Source organism: Manis pentadactyla, chromosome 1 (assembly GCF_030020395.1).
Source record: "Manis pentadactyla isolate mManPen7 chromosome 1, mManPen7.hap1, whole genome shotgun sequence".
Taxonomy (NCBI): domain Eukaryota; kingdom Metazoa; phylum Chordata; class Mammalia; order Pholidota; family Manidae; genus Manis; species Manis pentadactyla.
The window spans coordinates 87,340,794-87,366,394 of NC_080019.1; the positions used below are offsets into that span (position 1 = coordinate 87,340,794).

General features: G+C 38.1%; 1 protein-coding gene across 1 annotated transcript in view; it reads left to right on the plus strand.

The window, feature by feature from the left end:
- The window catches only part of LOC118921851 (rho-associated protein kinase 1-like), a 106,787-nt gene that overhangs the window by 72,346 nt on the left and 8,840 nt on the right, over window positions 1–25,601 (plus strand). The window contains 1 exon segment of the mRNA XM_057488417.1: window positions 8,519–8,707. Within this exon segment, the coding sequence (XP_057344400.1) occupies window positions 8,519–8,707 (189 nt within the window).

Here is a 25,601-nt window from a genome sequence, read left to right on the forward strand (position 1 = left end):
TCTAAGGAAATAGAATATTTCATTGTTTGGCAAACAATCATTTTCTGCTTCCCAAAACATTTTCATTCCTAAGTGGAGATATTAAGTCATTTGTTTTCCATGGCATAAAGCTGAGTGAGGTACAGAAATTATTGTGTTTCTTTAAATTTCAATATTTGCTTTAACCACTTTAAATGAGAGTTAAGGCAAATGTAGAAGTAAAAGTTTTGGCCTTCTTGGGTTTTTTAAAGTTACAACTTGGCAATGTCACGTCACTTCCTCCAAGAAGCCTTATTGGATGTGGGCTCCCTTAATCAGTTGACTTACCTTTGTGCTCTCATAGTATCTTGAACACATCTCTGTCATTCTACTTGTCACACTGTATTACAACTATATGCTCATGTGTCTGTCTCCCAGCTGGGTAGTAAGGGAAGGATCATTTTACTGATATCTGTGCCAGTGAGGACTGCTAGTACTGAGCAAGCAGGTCTCAATAAAATATGGTTCCTGCACTCTGGGAAGTCACAGCCTTCTAATCTGGCTTCTATGCCTTCCTTGCTACTCAGAGAGATTGCAAATTAATAACCATGGCTTTCAAGAGGCCCTTAGATATGTTTTCTTTGACTCACATAATATTTTAGAAGAATTTGACCACCATTTAAAGTGGGAATGATTTCATACAAATCTCAGCATTTCAGCTACTCTTCAAAAGTCAGAAGATCTGGCAACACTTGGTCTGCCTTCTCAGATGGTATTAATAAATTGCCCCTGAGCAATAGTTTTCTTTCACACGGGACATGTACTCTGTAGTTTACCTCAACCCCTGCTGCTCCCTGTTACTCCCTAACACCAAGAACAAGAACCAGTTGCCTTCTTATTTGTACTGATTTTTTTTGGCATAGAAATACTTTTCTATGCCTATTTTTTTAATCAGGAAAAGAAAAACATGGACAGATCTAGATGTCCACATGAGTTTTTAAAATATACCAACCTGCTTTATTTATCTGCTCACCGGAACCATGACACTAGCCTTCTGCTTAATTCATTCAGTTCACTCAAATGTGTGCTTTCGGATCCAGCTGGTCTCAACTCCCCTTTCTCCCTAACTGAAATGCAGTCTATGTACCCTTCTGGTGTCACTGCTCTTTCCTAAGACCTTTAGTAGTAGTAGTACAAATAGTAGTAGTGACAACACCAGTTGATATCTACTGAATACTAATGCCAACCAGCTGTCCTTCCTGTTCTATGTATTTTACTTGATTAGCATTTAATTCTTGTCAGCCATGTGAAGTAGGTGCTATTATTATCACCTCAGTGTGGACTCTGACCAATTTCACACAGATGCAACTCAATAGCACCTCACTTCCTGCCTGCACCACACACCTTTCTTCTCCTGCCCAAGGCTTCCTTGTGGTTGCTGACACTGGGGACCCCCGTGTGGTGCAGCAGAGAGGAGCAAAGAACCAGTGTCCCATCAGGCAAACCTTGATCTTTTGGATATGGGAGTTAGTCATTCTGGTTACAAGTGACAGAAAGACAAACTCAAACAAAGTTAGTCAAAGGGATTGGAAGAATTCTGGAGTGAGGATTTCCCATAGAGGGGAAATTATAGGGCTAAAATTGGGCCTCAAAAAAACTGGAAACAACTCTCTATTTCTCTGTCTCATTCTCATCTCTGCTCATACTGGTATTTCAGCTTCATTTTCTCTATGGCCCAGCTTCTTCCTCATGGCGAGGGACACGATGAGTGGGAGCTCGTAGTACACATTTCCCATGGCTCTTACACGCTGAGTGTGATCGCTCCCACTCCTAAAAATTCATTTTGAGCATTCTCAACAGAGTACTCTGACTGATTTGGCTTAGGGGGGGGTCAGCGAGGAAGGGAGGGAAGGAAGGTCACAGAGCAGGACCAGACTTCACAGGAGTGGACTCCACTGTGAAGGAGGTCTGTAAGGCCCAGCCTCTGTTACTTTCTGATGTATCCCCTCTGATCCAGAAAGGTGTCATGTGGGGATTATATGAGCCCCGTGCATCCAGCATGGAACAATAACTCCAAATTCTTCACACACATAACTTCCTAAGCCTTAGTTTCATCATCTGTGAAGTGGGTGTAGTAATGCCCGCCTTGATGAGAGAAATGATTTTTAAAATGCTGACCATGCAATAGGTATTCAATAAATTCCAACAGCCAAAAGTAGTATCTTACTTGAACATCTGCACAATGTAAAAATCTATATAACTCTATGTCTTTGTCATCATTTTCTTGTGTATATTTTACCTTCCCTAGTTGATCAAAAATTCCGTAAAGACTTATTCTCATTGTTAGGTAGGATAGCCCTAGTACATTATTCTACATTAATCTAGCACTTTGGAGTCAAGGAACAAACAATTGCCTTTGTTAAAAGAGGAACTTCAAGTGCACTCAATAAATCTGTTTCTATTTGAGGATTTTTACCACTTTTTGAAAATGATTAGTTCTTTCTCAAATTTAAGCCACGAAAAGCCTTTTCCCAACTGTTTTACAAGGAAAAAGTTTTCCCTCCTTTCTCAAACTGTACCAAATGCCCTTTGTGTAGCAAGTCCTGTGGAAGTACTAAGAATTGAAAGGTGAATAATGAATAAGACCATCTCTGCCCTCAAAGAGTTGAATATTAACTTGTTTATATAGTTATTTAATTTTCAGATGTATGTTTTTTATATACTTAATTCCACATGTTCTTCATACGCTGAAAAAATTAACATCTTTAAACTTGGCTCCTTTTCTATTCCATGTTGCCTTCAAATCCATGCCCATGAAGCGAGTGGAAACTCTCCATGTGTATTTGATTACAGGCAAATAGCTTATATATTTCCTCCTATTAATTACAATGACTCTAAGATTTATAAACTATTTCCTTCTCCACCCCATTTGCCATATTCTCACAGTATTACTTACATATCCTTAACTTAACAGAACACAGAAATATTTGAGAGGTAATATATATGGGGCTTTAGTCACATTAATTTTCAGGGTTTTATGTATGAAATATTTCTCAAAATATTTTTAAAATGTTTGTTTATACAATTTGAAGAATTTACGTTTTAAGTAAAGAATGACAAAGTTTTGTCTTTCAGTAAAACTAAAAAAAAACAGTTCATTCTGTTCTAGCCTATTTCACTCTTTAAGGCTTAAACCATTTTTTTGTTTGTTTTTACTATTACAAAGGAATCACTGTAATTTAGCTAGCTTTGTGTAATCAAAGGCACTGGATGAAATAAAGAACCCATGTCTTCTGAACACCTTAAGCTTAATGAGCCTCACTTCACTCATCAAAATGTAGAGTTTGTTCAAAGCTAGGAACACCAGGCTAGTCTCTTTTATTTCTCCTTTCTTATATCAGGATGGCCTTTTATCATTTGTAATGAATGAAAGCCTTCTAAATCTCTGGCCTGGACATCACTGGCATCCCCAGGACCTCAGTCAACTGCAAAGGATCCCACCAATAAACACGTACCTGTAGAAGCCATGGAGATGAGAAAGTCAAAGACCTTCGCTTTGCAGATAAGGACAAAGCTCTGGTAAGGTGAACCTCTGTTGAACTCGGTGACTTGCCCAACTGTACATACAAATTAATGAGGAAGCCTGGAGGAATGCCCAGATAACCTATTTTAGCAGAAGGACCTACTATCTCTAAGAGCCAGCTCTCTTTGATTGACTATTACTTCCCACCCAAGGCAAAATTCGGAAATGAAGGAAGAGCACCTTGGGTCTTGGTGCCACTCTTCCCTGTGCCCTCACGCAGCCCTTCAAACAAGCAGGCCTGCTTTTCTAGGTAACGCACAGATTCACACTTTCTTTCCACCATCACACCTTTCTTTTCTAGTCTTCCTGGCCATATTGGTTAAACCGCTCCTTCCTTCACTGTGCATCACTGATGTAATCCTTGCAGAAGGGTTTGCTTGTTAAAAGAATTTGTTAGCCCAGAGGAATGACTCTAATGAAAGAACCAGGACAAGATGAGGGTCAGGGTTTGGCAGCAGCTGTAAAGTTTCTGTAAAATGAATTTTAGCAGATGGCTGCCCCAGAATTTTTATGTAAGAGATGCTTGGAGGACTCATTCTGGTTGGAAGGGGGTCCTGTGGGACTTTTTGTCAACCTGCATTTGCCTAGCAAACCCACTCTTTTCACATAGATTTAATAGGAAAGTCACTCGGAGTGGCTTTGGGAACAATGATGGATATCAGGCCAACCCACCCCTTGGATACCTCAATAATTATAGTACTTTTCAAAACTGGTAGTATTTGGTCAAAGGAGCTGATCCAAAATCTTATCTCACTTTTTTACAAATTCCTTCCTTCCCAATCCTGGTCACAGTTGTCTTAACCTTTTCCTGAAGTATAAAAGAGTCAGCATAAGCCAGGAGTACTGCCCTAAAAACACTCTGTATACTGTTAAAAGCAGTTTTAACAGAAGTAGAGTATAGGACCAATTTATGCAGAGCTGGCATAATCCTTTTCCATTTTTTTGAATTGATTAGAAAAACAGAAATGTAATGTTATAACTTATACATATTTTGCAATATGAAGAGGTGGGTGAAAGGCAGTGATTCATGTATCAGACTTGAGATCTGATACAAGCTCAGGATTCTGCCTGACTCCATCCTGACATATGACCTATAGGGCACAGTGAAGGAAGGAGAAGTTTAACCAATATGACCAGGAAGACTAGAAAAGAAAGGTATTGTGATGGTGGAAAGAAAGTGTGAATCTGTGCGCTACCTAGAAAAGCAGGCCTGCTTGGGTGAAGGGCTGCGTGAGGGCACAGGGAAGAGTGGCACCAAGACCCAAGGTGCTCTTCCTTCATTTCCGAATTTTGCCTTGGGTGGGAAGTAATAGTCAATCAAAGACCCTATAGATCCTTTGACCAAATACTACCAGTTTTGAATAGGGGAATATATCTTGGGCCAGTGGATCAATCCACAACTTGGAGTCAGTAATCATCCACCTCCCAACAGCCAAAGTAGTGCCAGTCACTTTCAACAGGCCTCCAATAACAGGCTAATTATATATCCCTTGAAAATAAGCACAAAATAGGTGCTTAATCAATGTTTCCTACATGGAAAAACAAAACAGAGTTCTGAACTTAGTCTATTATCCAAAAATATACATAGCAAATAAGCCATTTCTCTAATGCATATTTCAGTTGGCCCAGTTACCATAAAGTCTATCCTTTCTACTTACATATGCTCCATTTGCCTCTTATTAATTATATTTTTAAAAAGTAATTTTCCATAGGTATTTTTCTCACAAAAGGAATAAAAAATGAGGGAAAAAAAGGGGAAATGAAAATTATGAAAAAAAGGAAAATGCTTACTTACATATTTTAGGAAAAATTTGCCACTGTAGTTTTATATTTAAGTTTCTTCATAGGTCATAAGTTCCTGAAGACTTATGTACACATTCCCATATTTTCTTAAAATATATTATAATTTTAGATATCCATAGTTAATAAATAGTTACTGAGCCTTCCCTGTAGCTCCATTGCCCAGTGGTACCCTTGGATAGTCTCATAGAAGCAGCTTGCTCACCAGAGTTCATGAACTTGATCTGATGGGTGTACATCCATTGCTCACTTGCCCAGTCCCCAGGCCAGATCCTGAGTCTGCACGCATAGCTTCTTGTGGCAGAAGAAAAGTGCTAACATGTGTCTTGCTTTACTGTGCCACCCTTCCCCTTCCCTGTGCTGTCACCCTGGTTTCTGTTCCCCCCTTAATTCTTGAATCCTTGTCAAAGCCTTTCTCATCCCATCTCTTAATGCTTCATGACCACTATGAGCACACTGCAGTTCTTCCTCTGGTGGCTTAACAGTTGGCTTGGGTTTTTACAATGGCTGAGGAGTCTCACTCCTCCACCTGGGGTAGCAAGCTGCCTTGATCACCTTCATGCCCTTCATGGCCATGGTGATGCATTGCCTATCACCTTCCCATGCACCTAGAACCAACTAGCTTTTCTCCAAAATTCATTGACCTTCCCACTGCAGAGCTTAATGGTTAGAAATGTTAGCTCTGGAATCAGAACACTGGGTTCAAATTCTTACCACTTAGCCACCATATGACCTTGAGCAAATGAGCATCTTCAGGCCTTTGTTCCTCACTTATAACATGGGGGTAATGATAAAAATAATATTTATGTCAAAAAGTTGTTTTTAGGTTAAATAGGAAATAATATGTAAAGCACTTAGAACATAGTGTACAAAGCAAGCTATTAAACCTGTCTATTACTGTTACCAATTCCCTCCCATTTTTAACTATATGTATATGAGAGTGACAGATTCATAAGCTTTATGAATGGAAGAAACTAGAAAATTATATAGCCCAAGGCTAAAATATTCAAAGGCCTACAGGGTCTAAACAGGCAATATGGATGACACAATTGAGTCAGACCCTCAGGACAGGAGGATGGGGGGCAGGACTGTGCTGACCTGGCTAGAGGGGCAGCTGTCACTCAGCGTGAAGCCTATTGCTGTCATATGTGATCACGAGCCGAGGTCACCAGACCTTCCCATTTGTTAGAAAGTCAGAAATCCAGATTTTCGTGTAACCCCAATGTTCAAATATTGACAGTTAATTCACATTTTTATAAAATGGCTTAGTTTCTTTTCTCCAAAAAAATAGTAAATGCTAAATGTAATGCCAAAGGCTTCCACAGCTAGTTAGCAACTAAACTCTGACAAAGCTTGCAGCTCCCATACCTTAGTCCAGAGATCTCTGACGTCCTTCCCAATGGTGCTTTTGTCCTCTCTATGTCTGTTTCTATTCTGTCACTAAGAGCTGCTGTTCTGTACTTTCTAGTCCATTCTGCTGGCCGCCATGCTTCCTGGGCCCACATTGCCTCATAATCTCCTCACTAAAGTTCTCCTAACTTGATCCACCCAGCCCACTGGTTAACTCAGATTGACTTTTTTCTATTTGACCACACCCCTATTCCAAGTCCTTCAAAAATTCTTTATCTCCGAATGCGTCAGAGCCCAGTGCACTGGTCTGTCATTTCATTGTCTGTTGCAAACTGATTTCCTTTCACTGGCCTGTTTCCTGGCTCCTCCCTGAACCAGCTGTGCCACCTTAGGTGTGTTATTCACTTTAGCTCAGCATTCCTCCAGGTAAGATAAAAATATGGGAGAGCATAATAATAGCATTCACCTTAAATGAGTTCAAGTAAAGTGCTATTTACCACATAAAGTGGTTCACAAATGGCAAACATTCTAAAATGCTGGTAATTTATGAATGTACCTGTGTTGTCTCTTCTACCAGATTCTAAGTGTCTTTAGAGCAGAGTCGCTATCTAATTGGCATATGCTCTCTCTACCCAAATATTAAGTGCTTATAATGTACTCACTAAATATTTGTTCAAAAAAGAGTGAATGAATGAATACACGAGTAAATGAAGAATCTATATAATCATAAGAACATGTCCACGGACCAGAAATGGGGCAGAAATGACAAGTGGAGAGCGGGTTCAAGGTCTGTTGGGTACCAGGGACAGAAGCAGACAGTGGCTATGGGGAGTTTGTCTCCTGCCAGGTAATAGCGACTAAAAAAGTTTCATGGAAGTGATGAGTTGGGGGAGCAGCAATCCAAGCCAAGTTCACTGCCTGAATAAGTGCCATGGATAGGGTCCCCTTACTTGTAAAAGGAGCCTTGAAACAGTTCTCCTGCTGCCTAAAATTAAAGCTTAGCTGGGACCAGGGAGGTGAAAAAAGGCAGGCACAGCCTCATGGCTGGGAACTAAACCAAGCCATTGGCTCTTCTTGTGGCTGGACCTCTGGTCTTAACAGCACTGAAGAGTAAAGAGTCTTAAATCACCATTATAAAACCTAGTTCTGGATCATGGGCACAGGGGAAACCAGCAGAGGTTTTAAATGGGAGACTGCCATTATCTGATCCATATTCAACGATAAAGTTTTAAGTTTACACATTTTGCCAACACTGGGAAGTTTTCAGCCATTATTTCTTCAAATATTTTCAGTCCCACTCCCTCTCTCCTCTCCTGGAATTCCAGTGATAGAAATGTTAGCTCTTGTGTTATTGCCCTACAGGTCTCTGAAACTCTGTTCATTTATTGTATCAGACTTTTTCTCTCTGATGTTCAGATTGGGTAAATTCTATTAATCTGTCTTCAATTTCACTGATTTTTATCTCCTGCCATCTCCAATTTACTAGTGAGCCCATCCACAGAGTTTTTATTTCACTTATGGTATTTTTTCTATCTGTGATTTCTATCTGGTTCCATTTTATGACTTCTATTTCTTTGCTGATAGTTTCTATTTTTCATTTGTTTCAAGAGAATTTGTTACTGTTTGTTGAGACAGTTTTATGATGGTTGTCTCAAAATCTGTGTCAAATCATTCCAACATCTAATTCATCTTGGTGTTCAAATCTGATTTTCTTTTTCCATTCAAGGTGTGATTTGTTAGTATGATAAGTGGTTTTCATTTTTGACTGCATCTGGACATTTTTGATGTTATATTATGAGACTCAGGGTCCTATTTAATCTTTTTTAGCAAGCAGTCACCCTGATGAAACACAGTGCAAGGGCTGCATGGTTATGCATGCTCAGCTTTCCTCAGAGCCCCAACAGCAGCACCCAGACAAAAGAGGAGCACTGACTCACACTGCCTCCTTGCAGATGGGGAGGTGGGACTTCAGCAACCCCCAGCGAATTGTCAACCAGCCCTGCCTTCCCATTGAAGGTGGGGCACCGCTAGCTCTGTCTCATTGCACGTGAGTAGGGGTATAAGCTCAGCTTCCCCTTAGGCCTACTGACACCAGGCAGTGGGAAAGCAGAGGACACTGTCACACCACTTTGTTGCTGCAAGAGTGGGACAGAAGTTTGGTCCCCACTGAGCCTTGCTGATACCCAGGGGTGGGAGGGTAACAAATAACTGACTCATTCATCTCTCCCCTGATGGGAGTGGAGGTTCAGCTCACCACTGGACCTCCCTGATACTACCTTGGCAGGAGAATTGGAGTAATGCCTGCTTCTGGTGGAAAGATCAGCAACTCACTCAGACCTGCCAACACTACCCAGGCAGAGGAATCAGAGCACCAGCTGCTTCTGAGGAGTGGGAGATGGAAGACCAGTTCCCCACTAAGTCTCACAGACTTTACAGAATCAGAACCACCACCTGTTCCCATGGGGATGGACACAAAGGAGGGATAGATCACCTTCTTGTTTGACTCCACTGAAACTACAGGAAGAGGGCAACTTTTCTGTTGTTGTTTAGTGGGAGCAAGGCAGGTATAACCAAAAAGATTGTCCATTGTTAGGCCATCCTTTCCTGATCCTTTAGCTATGGGAACAGATATTTCCTGGAGCTTTTTTGTCTATGCTTTGAGAGTTCCAGTTTAGAGGCAACGAACTGTCTGAAGTATATGAGAGGCAGTGAAGAAACTCAAGGAACTCATCACCAGGTCCTTCCTCAAGTCCCAAGGCCCCTAGACCATCTGCCTACTTCTTTCTATCTTTCAGAATCTTCCTATGCCTGCTTGTGGTCCCCAGGGTGTTTAGTTGTAAGAGGGAGGACCTGAAAAGACTGGGGATATCCCATCTGGAACATGATGTGTATTTTTAAGTGATTATTTTAACAAACACACAAAATGTAAAAAGACATTTTTGCTACCACTAAAGAAATTTGAATATGGACTAAGGGTTAGATGATACTGAGGAATTCTTTTAAATTTGGTTTAACCTAGCTTGCTGTGGCTATATAAGAAAGTATCCTAATTCTTTATTCTTTAAAGATGTTTTCTGAAATATTAGAGATGAACTTATATAATGCCAGGAATTCCCTACAAAAATGCATTTGCAAAAATATAAAATGTAAAAAGAAGAAGAGAAAGAAGCAAGGGAGGTAGGGAGGAAGGAAGGAAAGCAATGAGAAAGGGAGAGAAGTGGGCATGGAAGAGAAGGAGGATGGAGGGAAGGAGAGAAAGAAGGGCTTGTGGCGGGATGCTGGTAAATGTTGAATCTGGCTATGAGTACTTGGGGGTCATTGTAGTATTTTTTTCTATGTTGGGGTATAGCCAAAAAATTTTTAAATAAAAAGTTATTTATGTAAAGGATCACCCTGTCTATATTGTGGAGAATAGATTGGAGGGGCAATGTAAGAACTGGAGCCAGAAGTTAGGGGCAAATGCAGTCAATAAGATGAGGGAGAACAAGTTTTCACTGAATAGTGGCAGCTGAGATGGAAGGAAGACAGAAGGAGTTAGCAGAGGTCATGAGAATTTGTGGTGATGATTTGGAAAAACTATCTGAAGGAAAATTACATATCAAGTATGACCAACAGGTGTGGCTGAAACTATCTATGGTGGAAAAAAGTGGAAGAAGGTGAAGTTTTTCATGGAAGTAAGGGAAAATAAAAATTTGGTGTTGAATATGTGAAACAACCCAGGAGATCTTAGGAGCAAGGACGAGGCTGGAAGTGGTTTAGCCCTGGAAGTCCTTTATAGAGATGTTATATGGAGCCATGGGAATGGCTGACAAGAGCTGAAGGTACCGAGAAAAGACGGCTCAGGACAGAGGAACTTAAGATCGGCAAATCAGGTGGAGAAAACATTTCTTAACAGTGGCCAATGACAGGAATGCCCAGCACCCAGATCTTAATTTCTCAAAACCATTCATTCATTAGATAATTAGATGTAATTATTTAACAAGTAGAGAGGGCCTTTGATCCAATATGACTGGTGTCCTTATTAGAAGAGAAGACACATGGACAGGAAGAACCCATGTGATGACAGAGGCAGAGAATGGAGTGATGCGGCTGCAAGCCAGGGACAGCAAGGATTGCTGGCCACCACCAGAGGCTAAAAAGAAGTGAAGCAGGACCTTCCCCTAGAGCCTTCAGGAAGAGCGTGGCCCTGCCAATGCCTTGATTTCAGACTTTTAACCTCCCGGACTAGAAGACAATATATTGCTGTTGCTTTAAGATAGCTAGTTTGTGGTAATTTGTTACAGCAGACCTAGAAAAGCGATACACCATTCATTCATTCAAACACATTCAACAAAAAAAAAAGCTCTTTCCCATCCTCCTTCCTTTCATTTCTTCTCCTGAAATTCCAGTCTGTAGCTCTTGGGGCCATTGCTGATCCCCCTGTCACAGGCACAGAAACCCAAGTGGCATGAGGAGGGCTTCCCTGCATGTAAGGCATTTGGGACAGGGTGTCAAGCCCAAGCAAGATGAGCAGGCCTTGCCTTTGAGGGAGCAGCTTCTAATGGCAAGTCAGCAAGCCACCTGGGTGAAGAGGCCATCCATACCTGAGGGTGGTGTGGGTGTCAGAGCTAGGGTGAGGTGGGCAAACAGACATAGGAGCTGAAGCCACACTGTCAGAACCTGCGTGGGGTGGCAGGGGAAATATTCAGGTGTATCGATTAAGTAAATATATCAAAAAAACAAGGGCCTAGTGCTTGTGCTAAGAGAGGGGAATTACAACAAAGGAAAAAAGACAACTAGAATGAACTCTGTAAGGACTAGAATTGGAGGCATCAGTCTGAGCTCATGGTTTTGAATAAATATAGGTAGATATAGAAATAAATATAGATGCAAGTGTGTGGGGGTGTATGTGCACATACACATATGTACATCTAGTCCTTAGTTTATGTTCAGAGACGGCAACGTGAGTGCCTACTGCCTAGATTTGGTTTCTAAATACCATTCTCTACTAAGAGGATCCAGGAATTTCTTGGGAAAAATAACTGATTTCAAGGCTGGGTTAGGGAAATTGGAAGATAATCAATACCCTTCTCCTCCCCAATAAAAGACCACACACATACAAAAACCCTCAAAAAACAATAGAAACATGTCAAAAGGACACAGAAGTGACTTTGCAGGGGCTCCCATGGCCAAAATGGAGAAACTTTGAATAAAATAAATAGTTATGTTAAAGGATCACAGAATAAAAATGAGTTTGATTGAATAAAATCTAGCCATGAATCTAAAGATAGATGTATAAGTGAATAAATCAAAAGTTTGATGAAAAATCTAATATTTTCTTAGACTAAAAGAACTCCCAACAAGCACTTTTAAATTATAGAATAAATGAGTAACTTTATAGCAGTGACACCTGGCAGACCCCACTTTCAAGTGGTGAAAGTGGAAATCATTAAAAATGGGCAAATTGAAATCATGTGTCACCTGATATGTTGCAACGAGAACACAGCATCACTTCTCTAATATTTTCATCAATGAAACATGTATAGCCTAAATCTAATCATAAGGAAACATCAAACTCAAATTGTAGAACATCATACAAAATAATAGCTGGTAATCTTCAAAAGTTATTGAAGTCATGAAATTGCAAAAAGACTGAAAAAGTGTTCCAGAGTGAAGAAGATGGAAGAGAAATAACAAATGTAACACATGATCTTGAAATTAACCCTTTGTCATAAAGGACATTTTGAGGACAATTGGCAAACTTGAATGAGTTGTAAGGCTTAAGTTTCGCAGTACATCAATGTAGGAAAAACAAACTAAAATATTCTAGAGACTGGACATTTTGCCTACAACTGTCCTTTTAAATGGTCTAGAAAAAAAGTACTTGCAACTTTTCTATAAATTTGTTTTTGTTTTTTTCTTTGTAGATAATTATTTTTTATTGAAGGGTAGTTGACACACAGTATTACATTACATTAGTTTCAGGTGTACAACACAGTGATTCAACATTTATATACATGATAATTCTAGGTACCAGCTATCACCATACCAAGTTGTTACCATATTTTGACTATATTCCTTATGCTATACATTACATCCCAGTTACTTATTTATTTTACAATTGGAAGTGTGTACTTTTTTTTGTTGTTGTTTTTTGTAAGGGCATCTCTCATATTTATTGATCAAATGGTTATTAACAACAATAAAATTCTGTATAGGGGAGTCAATGCTCAATGCACAATCATTAATCCACCCCAAGCCTAATTTTCATCAGTCTCCAATCTTCTGAAGCATAACGAACAAGTTCTTACATGGAGAACAAATTCTTACATAGTGAATAAGTTACATGGTGAACAGTACAAGGGCAGTCATCACAGAAACTTTTGGTTTTGCTCATGCATTATGAACTATAAAAAGTCAGTTCAAATATGAATACTCATTTGATTTTTATACTTGATTTATATGTGGATACCACATTTCTCTTTTTATTATTATTATTTTTAATAAAATGCTGAAGTGGTAGGTAGATACAAGATAAAAGTAGAAAACATAGTTTAGTGTTGTAAGAGAGCAAATGTAGATGATCAGGTGTGTGCCTGTAGACTATGTGTTAATCCAAGCTAGACAAGGGCAATAAAACATCCACGGATGCAGAAGATTTCTCTCAGAACGGGGGGGTGAGGTTCTATAAATTTGTTTTTATTTCAAAAAATTGTTTTAAACCTGTAAAATTGTCAGCAAGGCACACTTTGAGATATGGTACAAAATACCAAGTTCTGAAAAGATACAAGATCTATGTATAAGGAATTTACAGCAGAGCCAATAAGTTGAGATTTTTACACATATATTCCTGGTAATATTAAATTGAACCAAGATTCTCATTTGACCAAGAATTCCTCCACCCTGACAGAGTTTTTGCCATACCATATATTACAACATGTACTAAGGAAAGTTACTACCCCTTAAAAAATGACTGCCCTAACTTGATCCAACTTATTTGCAATATTGGATCTGTGAAAAATTCTTTATGCTTAAATAAAATCACTTGGTAACTGACTTGTGTGGAATGGAATGTATCAGTGTGGAATGGCCCAACTGTATAAAGAAATTTCTAAGTGAAGAAAATGGAGTTTTCATCAGAGAACAAAAATAGAGAACTTTGGTTTTACATTCACTATACCTGTCGGCTAGTAACATTTATTTTCCAGAGTAGCAATCATGCACCATAGAAAGCTAATGTTTGAGATAGAAGAGGCAGACAGAATAAACTTGTTTCAGTGTTTTTTGCCTCCTCCTAAAGCAACAGGACAGCATGATCACTAGAGGGCACAGCTGGATTGTTCACAGGCATGTGTATATATGGGAATTTCTCCAATTTTTGTATCTAAAAAGAGTTTATACCATCATTTCACCTTTGAAACACAACAGATAAATTAGCTCATTTCCAAGTAGTACCTTTTTTAACACATATGGTTTAGTGGGAGAGAAAAAAAATGCTATCAGCAAATTAAAACTCTCTCATTTCTGGATTCCAATGTCATTTAAGGTTTTTTTCTGGTTCTTATATCTGTTATGTTGCCGCATTTAAAATAGGACAATATGTCTACCCACCTTTGAGTTCTGTTTCATTGTTAAGAAGCCCCTTTGCTTTTCATAACTTCTAGACAGCACTGTAGACAGCATTTCCTCACTGACATCTTTGCATTTATTTTACCCTTTAACTTTATTTTGCTGGGAATTAATCTTGAAGAATTTTTTATAAAGACTTCCTTGGTCACTCAAAGTAATCGCTCCTATACAACTCTTACTAATGATCAATGAAGTTTTGAAATCTTACTAATATTCTGTAGAAGTTTCTGTTTTCAATTAGACACTCTAGTTATGTTAATCAAGCAACTAGGAACAAACGTTTTCTCCGTGGCTACTCCTGGGCTCAGCAGCTTATAGCGTGTGGTCCACAGAGAGTGGGCTGAGGGCAAGTCCATTCTCAGTGCTGTGTACCCCCTCCCTCACCTGTACCCAATACCTCTCCACCCACACAGCCCACATCCCCACACTCCTAGGCACACCTTACCTGGTCCTTCTCTAAAATACCCAGCCAAAAACGTTTGCTAAGCATCTGAGCCATGTAAGGTTGGATAGAAAAAAGTAATCAATCATGTACACAAAAGAACCTTACAACCTAGCTAGAAAGAAAAGCATAAAACTCAGAAAAAATGTCAGTGAAACAAAGCTATCTAGTTATTAATTAATTATTTAATAGCCCTATATTCTAAATTCTCCAGAACAGCATCGATTTAAAATATTCCAGTGCAGTCACTTTATGTGTTAGAATCTCAGCAGAGTGTTTGGGTGTAATATCCATGAGATATCTGAAGACCTGGGTTAGAATATGAATTTGCCACCACTTGTGTGACTTTAGGCACTCTTAATTTCTCTGAACTTCCGACTCTTGATCTGTAAAATAGGAATAGTGCCTACCTTTTAGAGTTCATATGAGGAGTACATTATCTGGAATAACATACGGTGAATGTCTAGCTCTAAAGGGCAATACAGCATCACCATGTGTGGAAGTGTATGTTCAAAAAGCTTATTTTGAGATTCCTGTCGCCATGGCATCCATCAGGTCCTGTGCTGAGCACTGGATAAAGGTGACACACAGCCATTGTCCTTAAAGGGCTCACCATCAGACATTAATACTAATGTTGGTATTTTAAATATATAATAAGTATACTCATATTATAAACATATGTAAGCATAAATAAATAAGAATACATAGAGAGGAGGTTGCCCCCAAAGAGGGCAAATTTGACCAATAGAGGCACATGATCAACAAAATTTTGAGGCCATTGACAGGCATATTAACAACTAATTACAATAACAACCTAAAGGATTCTACGATGGTGATGTGAATTAAGTGAAATGGGAGCCCAGAGACACATGATATATCTTGTCCAGCTTAAGTGTGACCGGGAATTCATCAGAAAAAGTACGGCAAGAATATTTCAGGCAAAGATATGAACATGAGCATGGGTAGGACAAAGCTGTGTTAAAATACTGACTCCCTCACTTCCCAGCTGTGTGACCTTAGCTTTCGCATGGTGTGTGCATAGAAATACTACTACCTAGCCCAGAGTTGCCTGAGGACCGGTTGCTTTTAATTTAACTCGATCATACACATTAGTTCAATGCAGTTTCCTGGCTCTGAGGCTCTTCCTTTCCTCCTTGTCTCATAAGGATGCTCCTGCCGAGATCTCCTGCACACTTAAGGGTCACTGGAGTTCTGAATTCTTTTGTTATTGTTGCTCAACCATTTGCCTGTGGGCCATGCTTGGCTTTCAGCCTCCGACGACCACTCACTTTATATGGGTTTCTGGGGCCTGCTGTCTGCCTTTATGGACTTCTGACCCTCTGTCCAGTTCTGAATTATTGCTAACTATCATGCACAAGAAATCCTTCTTGTGCTCTGCGCACCCACACCATTTCTCCCTACCAGTACTAGGGAACTACCCAGTTTCCTTGGCGACCCACCTAGTTCTCATCCAGCACATGTAGTTCTGTGGATTCTGACCAAGGGCAGCAACTTACTCTCCTGGCTGGAGCAACTGGGTCCAAGATGGGCAATGTGAGTCCAAGAGAGCCAGGCCCAAGGCTTTTATTGGAACTTGACAGGAGAAACTTTTTCTTTCTTCCTGATGTGCACCTTCAGTTGCCAGAGGCCAAGAAAACTAAAGAAATACCTACTGAGAGTGAAGCTAGTGTAGTAAAGTATAACCAAAAGATAGAAAAGAAAAGTTTTCTGAGTACTCTGTTAAGAACCTGGATCCAACAGTACCTGAAGCCAGTAGATCTATTACTGAATCTCTTCACATGTGAACCAATAAATTCTCTTTTCCTTTAGCCTTGTTTTCATTATCTGTCATCTGTAATGGGAAGAGTAGTAATACCTCTGAAATTCGTCAGCCAATCCAGTGTCCTAATTCACTTCTTTTAACTTTGGCTGCCTCCCTAGACCAAATTTCCAGTTTTACTGCCACCAATGACAATTCAGCTTATTATAAGGTACAGAATAAACCCACTTGCTTTCTTACATCTTTTGCATTTATGGTAACTATGGCAATGTGTCTGGTGTTTATGGATTACTTCCACACTCTGAAGCATATGGTGAGATTCAAAAAGTTTGAATCTCATCTGTTTTTGAAGGACCCTGCCTTTAATTACCTCCCCTAACAATCTCAGTGCTACTACCAATAATAATAATAATAATAACAAGAATGACAGCTGCCATTTATCAAGTGTCTACTGAGTCCCAGACATGATGCCATCAGTGGGTTGTGTTTGGTGGGCTGTAGCCACCATCTAAAATAAATAAGATGGAATAAAAAAAACATAAACCAGAATGGAATGAAATAGAACTGTATAGAAAAGAAAATATCAGAAAGTATCCCAAGTAGCAAGAATAAGTATTGGTTTGCAAATTTTTCTTTCCATTTACATTGTGTGTCTATGTGAAGACCGATTTGCAATATAAAATATACTTTTTAATGTGAGTTGTGATGAAAAAATTAACGAGTCCAACATCACATAGTCACATAGTAAGTAACAGAGCCAGCCCTGAATGCAGGCATGTAGTGGCCAGCTGGCTGTCACAACCATATGCCCTTTATAGATAAAGAAATGAAGTTCAGAGAGTTAAGAATATGCGACAAATGGTAATGCCTACTATGCAAAATTGTAAGGATTAAATCAGATAATAACACAACTGTGTAGTATGTAGTAGAGGATAATAAAATTTAGTTAATAGTAAACCATTGTGGGAAGTTGTTTTTCTGTGTAACATTATATTATGAAGAAATTTCCATTTCTTTAAATACTCCTTTACACAGCATTTTAGATGGCTGCAAAGTATTTCTGTGTTTGCTTTTGTAATGACTTCTTTGCTTACCCAATCTGATATTGTGAGATGTTTAGGTTGTTTCTATCTTTTTACTATTTATAACAACAATTAACAATTTAAAACACAAGCCCAGTGTATAAATATTTCCTTAGGATGAATTCTGAGAAGAGGAATAACTAAATCAAAGGGGCATACACATTGTAAACTTCAGAAAGTTTAAACCAGTTTACACTTTCCCCTAGCAATGGCTCCAAGTTTCATATCTGTAAAAATGGTGTTATTTGTCAGTAGTTATCTAATAACTTAACAACCCATCTTTAGGGTAATTACTTCTGTCATGGTAAGAACCGAGCTGGCTTTGTGCAAAACTCATCAAAGCCCCCCTTGCCTCGCCTCCAACTCTCCTCGACCCCATCTCCTTCCTGTCGTTGACACAGCTTTATGTCCCGCCTTAGAGTATTCCATTTCCTCTCATAAGTAAACACTCCCACCATCCCTGGGTATACTATCCTTCACCTCAACCAAACCTAATTCACAGGAACTGGGCAGGATCCTATTTTATCCCCAAACATGGTTATACTGGGGTTCAACAACATTGATTGCTTAATTGCCTTAGCACACTCTGATAGCTGTTATTGCAAATAGCCAATGCTCCTGCCCATCCATATTCTTCTTTTAACAACTCCTTGCCTCCTTTCCCACTCCTTTCTTTTAGGGAACATCCCCAACTGCATGTCCTAGTGAGGGCTTCTGTCTCAGTTACTAATCCTTCCCCCTGGCAGGCATGGAAACAAGGTCCAATCAGTATCTATGGAACAGTAGCATATTCTTCTGGACACAGAAACTGATCCAAGGGGCGGACCCAGGATACAAGAAGGACTAATCAGAGTCTCTCTCTAGGACTGATATACAAATTTTAAGAGCAGGAACTTCCCTCCCTGTGGTTACTAAATTATGATTAGGGCAGCCTGGTGCTGCTGGCAGCCATCTTCCTGAGTGGCAGAGAGGAACCTATCCAAGAAAGGCCAGCACAGCAATGGAAACAGAGACCAAGAGACCTGACAACATCACTGAGCCCCTATACCCAGCAGTGCCTGAATTCAGTGCCACCAATGGACTAATGGGTTTAAAAAAATGTTTTTGGCTAAGGCAAGTTTGATTTTTTTTCTTTACCTCTAGTAACTAAGAGTCCTGACTGACACAGCTATGAAATGAGTGGTATTAACAACATGTATCTTAAGTTCAGAGGATAGAGGCATACAGTAATGAACTATTCTATGGGACTAGGGCGGGAATTACTTAAGATAGTAAAAATATATAAATAATATTGGTTGTAAAAGAATGATGAATGCAAAATACCTCTCAGAAAGTTGTTTGTTTTTATAGGTAACATAATGAATTAAAAGGGAATGGAGTGAAAAAAAAAAAGGGTGGAGGATGGAGTGAGGAGAATGGTATGGTCTCAGTTCCACCTCTAGATAGCTCTGCATCCTTGACCAAACCACATCTCTACAGGGCTTCATCTCCCCATCTGAGAATAAATGGATCCAACTGGTTGAGTCCCAGGGTCTCCTGTAGCTCTAAAATCTGTAAACCCCGTTCAGGAAAGGCACTGTTGGCTGATTTGTGTGTTCAGGAGATGTGTGCTGATTGGATCAGGTCTGAGTTTCTGTCTGTTGATGTGGCCAAGGGAGATATTATACCAGAAAGTGTGAGGATATTGCACATTAGGGGAGGGACAGAATAGATACCAAGAACACAATCACAGTGACCACGTAATGCCTTTAATGTCATCTCTGTATGTCCCCAAATAACCACTGTGAAGGACAATGAAGCTGTTCAGCATTTCATAAAACTAATACAGGCTCTGAGTGAGCAAACCTCAATTTACTACCACCCTCTTTCAATGACTGGCCTTCTCTGGGACAACTGTTAGGGCAGAGGTCACAAACTGGTAGGGCAGAGGTCACAAACTGGTAGGTCACAGATGGGTTTTGTTAGGACCACACATTGTTGGTCCACGTAATATTTTTAAAATTTCAAATTAGTTGTCAACATTTAGAAAACTGGGAGATTTTGCATTAAAAATCTGGGCTTCTGGCTTCTCTTGAATCAGAAGCTGTCTCTGGCAGTGCTGAATCCACATTCCCACATGGTATCAATAGACTGCGGCTGAGTAGCAGCTGCTCCTTTTAGACAAGGCAGGCATTTTCCAGGTTTCCACAGATCTGAGGACTATTTTGTACAGGTAGGTTACTTTTTGGCCTCTGTTAACTTGTCAGTTCATGATCATTGTCCTAAGGGCTGGTCATGAACTTGCCCACCTGCCATGCTGGGGCACTCAATATGGTAACAATTGAGCTTCCTCACACTGACCCTGGACTCCACATGGCAAAAACGCTCTAAACTGTAACTAAGCGGCAAGTGCTCTCTCAATAGCTACTTCCCAGAAACTCCATCTGTAGAGTCAACCAAATACCCACCTAGCACATAAAACTACAGAAAATGGAAAATTCCGCCTTTACTTACTATAGACTGAAAATCAATAAGACAAACACATTTTTTTAGATTGACAAATTCTAATCCCGGGCTCTTTAAGAATGAGTAGAAAAAAATCAATAGCCAAAAAAAAGGGGCCAGAAGTCTAAAGGAAAGAAGTTATTTGTGAGAAATTGTAGCAAATATTTCCTAGGAAACAAATTTTTTCCAAGAAACCAAAAAGCTTTAAATATTCTCATTTATAACCTCTGTAAGGGTCAAAGGACATTGTCTCTATTAAATGAGTGCACCCTGAGGTCCAAAAAAAGTTTTTACAGATGGAAAAGTAACTACCAGATTCTCTTTATCTGTTTTTAAAAAAAATTTTTTTAATTTTATCATTAATCTACAATTACATGAACATTATGTTTACTAGGCTCTCCCCTACCTCAAGTCCCCCCCCACAAACCCCATTACAGTCACTCTCTTTATCTGTTTTTAAAGTTAGGTTTGAGGTATGACTTGCACAGAGTAAAATCACCCTTTTTCAGTGCATAGTCACCATGAATTTTGAGAAATGTGTACAGTCATGTAACCACCACCACAAACAAGATACTGAACATTTCTGTTACCCCAACGACTTGTCCCCAGCTCCTTTGTGGTCAGTCTCCTACCCCCACACTGAGACCTCTAGAAAACACTGCTGTTTTTTCCATTACTATAAATTTGCCTTTTGCACAATATGCAGACTTTCATCTTTTGCTTCTTTCACTGAATATGATTTTGTGATTCATCTGTGTTATAGTATGTTCAAGTATTTTGTTCTATTTTACTGTATGAATGTACTGCAATTTGTTTATTCATTCACTGGTTAATGGAAATTGGGGTTGTTTCCAGTTTGAGGCTATTATGATTAAAGCTATTACAAACATTCACATACAGATTTTTGCAGGAATGTATGTTTTCATTCCTCTTGGTTAAATACTTAGCATTGATATGCTGGGTCATGGTATGTGGTATATGGTGTGTATTTAACTTTATGAGAAACTGCCAAACTGATTTCCATCAGCAATTTATAAAGGCTTCAGTTGCTTGCAACCTTGGCAGCACTTGGTACTGTCAGTTTTTAAAATTTTAGCCATTCCAATAGGTGTGTGATAGTATGTCATTATGGTTTTAATTTGCATTTCACTAATGACTAATGGCATAGAACATCTTTTTATGTGTATGTTTGCAATCTGTACATCTTTTCTGGCTAAGTGTATGTTCATACCACTTGCTCATGTTTTTATTGAGTATTTTTACATATAAATAATTTATATATTCTAGATTAAAGTCCTTTATCAGATATGTGTTTCACAAATATATATGAGTACATATGGTAGATTGCATTGGTTCAAAGCAACTTTAAAACCCAGCGTCAGTAATAAAAAATCAATTTAGATATTGCACAAAATGTAATCAATGACTTAGAAGGTTTTTCAAGGAACCCTGCTAGACCTTAAGGTAAAGGACAAAGACCTAAAAATATATTAAAAAAAGATAAGACACTTGGATTTATAATCAAATAAATAGAAGAAAATATCTCTGAACTCAAAAATCATGTCACTCTTCAAATTGAAAGAATGGATGGAATATCTGGAAAATAAAATTTCTTTCAAAGATAATGGAAACAAATTTCTAAGAGCACCCAGGTAGAAGAAAAAAATTACTTCCTTGAGGAAAAAAGAAAAAAAGTTAACAGACTAGACTCAGATGTATTTTGCACAAATTATAAAATTTATTAAAATAATTTTATTATAATCAAAATTAAAATACATAAAAAAACAAAAAAAACAAGTAGTTCTTTAAACGGAACATATAAAAATTAAAATAATTTTATTATAATAAAAAAAATACAAAAAAAAAAGCATCAATATCTTTTGCCAATCTGTGCCATCTCTTCAGTACACTTTTTTCCAGCTAACATATTTTAAGGAATATTCCAAACAATACAAATAGTATGATATTGATGTATTTCCTATGATGTATCCTCTGCTACAAAATGCTACAAAAGAGAAATTTAAGAAAAGCATGTTTTTCAAATGCTGACCCATTGATTAGTCATGAAATCAGTTTAGTAAATTGTAACCAGCATTTATTTTTAAATCAAATAGAACAGAATAGAATAGTAATATAAAAGAATATATCAAAGGTAAATAAATTTGGTGTGTGTATGTTTGTGTGTGTGTATGTATACATGCCACTAGGTAATGAAGTAAAATTAATTTCTTACTTTGCACTGCATTTGAAAATGCTTGAGCAAGGGAACTGCAAAATGTATCAACCATGTACCATTTCTGAAGATGTATTCAGATGAATACTGTAGTTGATGGAGTAATGAAAAAAAATGAGACTGAAATATTACTAAAGAAAATACAGTAAGCATTTTCTTTCAGTCAAGTTTTTAGCAAGAACAAAAATGAATCTAGGTTTATTTAAATCAGGCAGATTTAAAAAGAAAATCAAGCTATTGAAATTATATTGGGTACTGTATTAATTATTTATTACTGTAGAACAAATTGCCTCAAAACTTGGTAGTTTAAAATGACATTTCTTATCTCACAGTTTCTATAGGGGCACAGCTTACCTGAGTTCCTTGGCTCTGGGTCTCTCACAGAGCGGCCACCAAGGTGTCAGCCGGAACTGTAGTCATCTAAGGACCCGACTGGTTGTGAATCCATTTTGAAGCTCACTCAGCTGGTTGTTGGCAGGATTCAGTTCCCGGTGGGTCATTAGGTGGAGAGCCTCAGTTCCTCACTAGCTGTTGCTCAGAGGCCACCCACAGCTCCTGTCACATGTGCTCATAGAGCAGAAACCACTGTGGCAGAACTGAACACTGCACACAACCTTTGACACAGCCAATGTGGCCAGTTCTGGACTCCACAGACCCTCTACAGCATTACTTAGAAATAATGTCTAAATAGTTATTGACATGGTCTGCAAATATGTAAAATTATGCAAGTAGTTCTTTAAACAGAACATATAAAAATTAAAATAATTTTATTATAATCAAAATAAAATAATTTTATATATGTATTAAAGCATACAATTAACTAGATGTGTTAATACAGCATAGTAATTAAATGCAGTGTCTTTATTACCAGCCCAGCTAGGTTCAAATACCCACTGTGCTCCTAACAAGAGGGTGAAGTGAATTTAGATAACTCAACCTCTCTGTGCCTATATTTTTTTTCATCTTTATAGTAACAATAAATACCAGTGTTTGAGTCCAGAAATAGATTTGTGAAAAATAAAGAATTTAACACATGTATTGCCTTCATAACACTGATTTATATATATATTCTAAGTGCTCTAACAGTTAAGAATTCAAACACTCAAAGACTTTTAATTAAAAAAGAACTTTAAATAAATATTTAAAGGTAGGATATAATGGAGAATATTGGATAAATATTGGAGAATATTGGGTGTCAGTTGACATGATCAATGTCACCCAAGACTTACATTTCCTATGATGTATCCTCTGACTCTGAGAAAGAAAATGATATGAAGCTTAAATTAGAAGAAATAAGTTTTTGGTCCTGCAAGGGGAGAATTAATAAGCAACTAAATAAACATAACTTTAAAATTTTCAGTATGAAAAATTTCACACATAAACCCAAAAAAAGGAGAATATTATTAACTCGCATGAGGCATCAGCCCACTTCAGTAATTATCAATATCTTTTGCCAATCTGTGCCATCTCTTCAGTACACTTTTTTCCAGCTAACATATTTTAAGGAATATTCCAAACAATACAAATAGTATGATATTGATGTTAACAAATTAGCAGCATGCAGAAATGACTGTTATAAAATGTAAGGTCATCATTAAATATGTGTTTATTAAAATATCTACAATGTACCAGGCATCTAGACAAATATACTATGATAAAAATTGTATATGCCCTTTCAAGCTCCATTAATATTTATGTGCCAAATAGCATAGAATAAAATAATACAAAATACAAACTTGAGAAATTATAGTATCTAATTGAAAAAAGTCACAGAGATATTAACCTCACGTTTCTACAGACCAAGTTAACAAATACAGTATTTGTTATATTTAAATCATTATAAAATTTAAAACTTTAATTTGTAAATGTATTTAGTTTTTATTTAGCACATAGACATTATATATGCTTTCTAAAAATCTATGGAGCATTTATAAAACATTGTAAAGGAAACTTTAACAGATCCCAAATAGTACAACTAGTAAAGGTACATATTTTTTGACTGCAACATGATGAAAGTATTGTATTTATTTTTGTGGAAATAAACATATTAGTACAACAGGAAAACCTGAATACACAAGAAATAAAAAGTTCATCTATTAACTAAAAAATAGAATATACATAACTATTGGGTCACAGAAAATGAAAACATCAGTGATGGACTAATTAGAAGACAAACAACACAAAATTTAAATTTATGGGAAATTCAATTGTACTTCGAACAAAATGCATATCTTTAAATGCTTTTATAATTCAGTAAGAATTAATGAAAACATGGGCTGGTTACTTATTGATTGGCTCTTATCTCCAAATTCAACCTTTTTGACTGCTCTGCGAAAATGGACCTGGGCCCTTTAAATATTTTTTGTTTGCAATTGCAGCTTCTGCAGTGCATGCAGCCAGCAGCACCCAGAGGTCAGCAGCTCCCATCTCCATACACACACCCTCCATTGCGGGTTTTGTATAAGTGTTCTGCCTCCTGCCATGCTGGCAGATTCTCCAGCTCTAGGCTCCTGCAGCACTCACAGCTTCTCTGATGCTTGGCTCCTTCAGGATGCAATTGACAGCAGCACCCCTTGCAGGGAAACTTGCTCTAGCAACCCTGTTGGGCAGTTTTGTAGCAAAGTGAGACACCTCCCTATGCATAGCTTCCTCTGGTGCACTAGAGGGCATATTTCCAGCAAGTTTCACCAGCATGGTAGCACAATGACTTCTCTGCCATCCAGTGAGCCAGGGCAGCACCCTCTTCAATAAGATCTGGATCTCATCACCCAGAAGAAGGGGATTCTTGTTTGGGTGCTCCATCTCAACCCCCCAGGCTAGTGGCTGCTCCTTACATAAGCGATTTCTACACCCTGTGGAGTTCTCTTTACTTCTCTAAACAATCCCTAATCACTTTAATCCTTTGTTGTGGTTAATAATTCTTTATATTAAACTTTTCCTGTTCAAATTATTATGTAGTTTATCTCTCCTGATTGGACCCAGATTGATATAATGTATGAATTTCTTAATTCAAGAAATTAGAAAAAGAACAAAACAAATAAACAAAATAAAAGAAAGAAAAACGGAAGTTGTTTTTAAAGATAAAAGCAGAGATGAATAAGTTAGAAAAAAGGTCAGTAGAATTGGTAAATAAATTTGAGAAGCATTTGGAAAACAATGCCAAATCGAAGTAAACAAGTTTGTATGGCAATGTTAAATAATAACACACAAAGCAAAATATTAAAAATGGTACAGAAAATAAAACTGACCTTAGAAAACAGAGGCAATTAAGACAGTTAAGA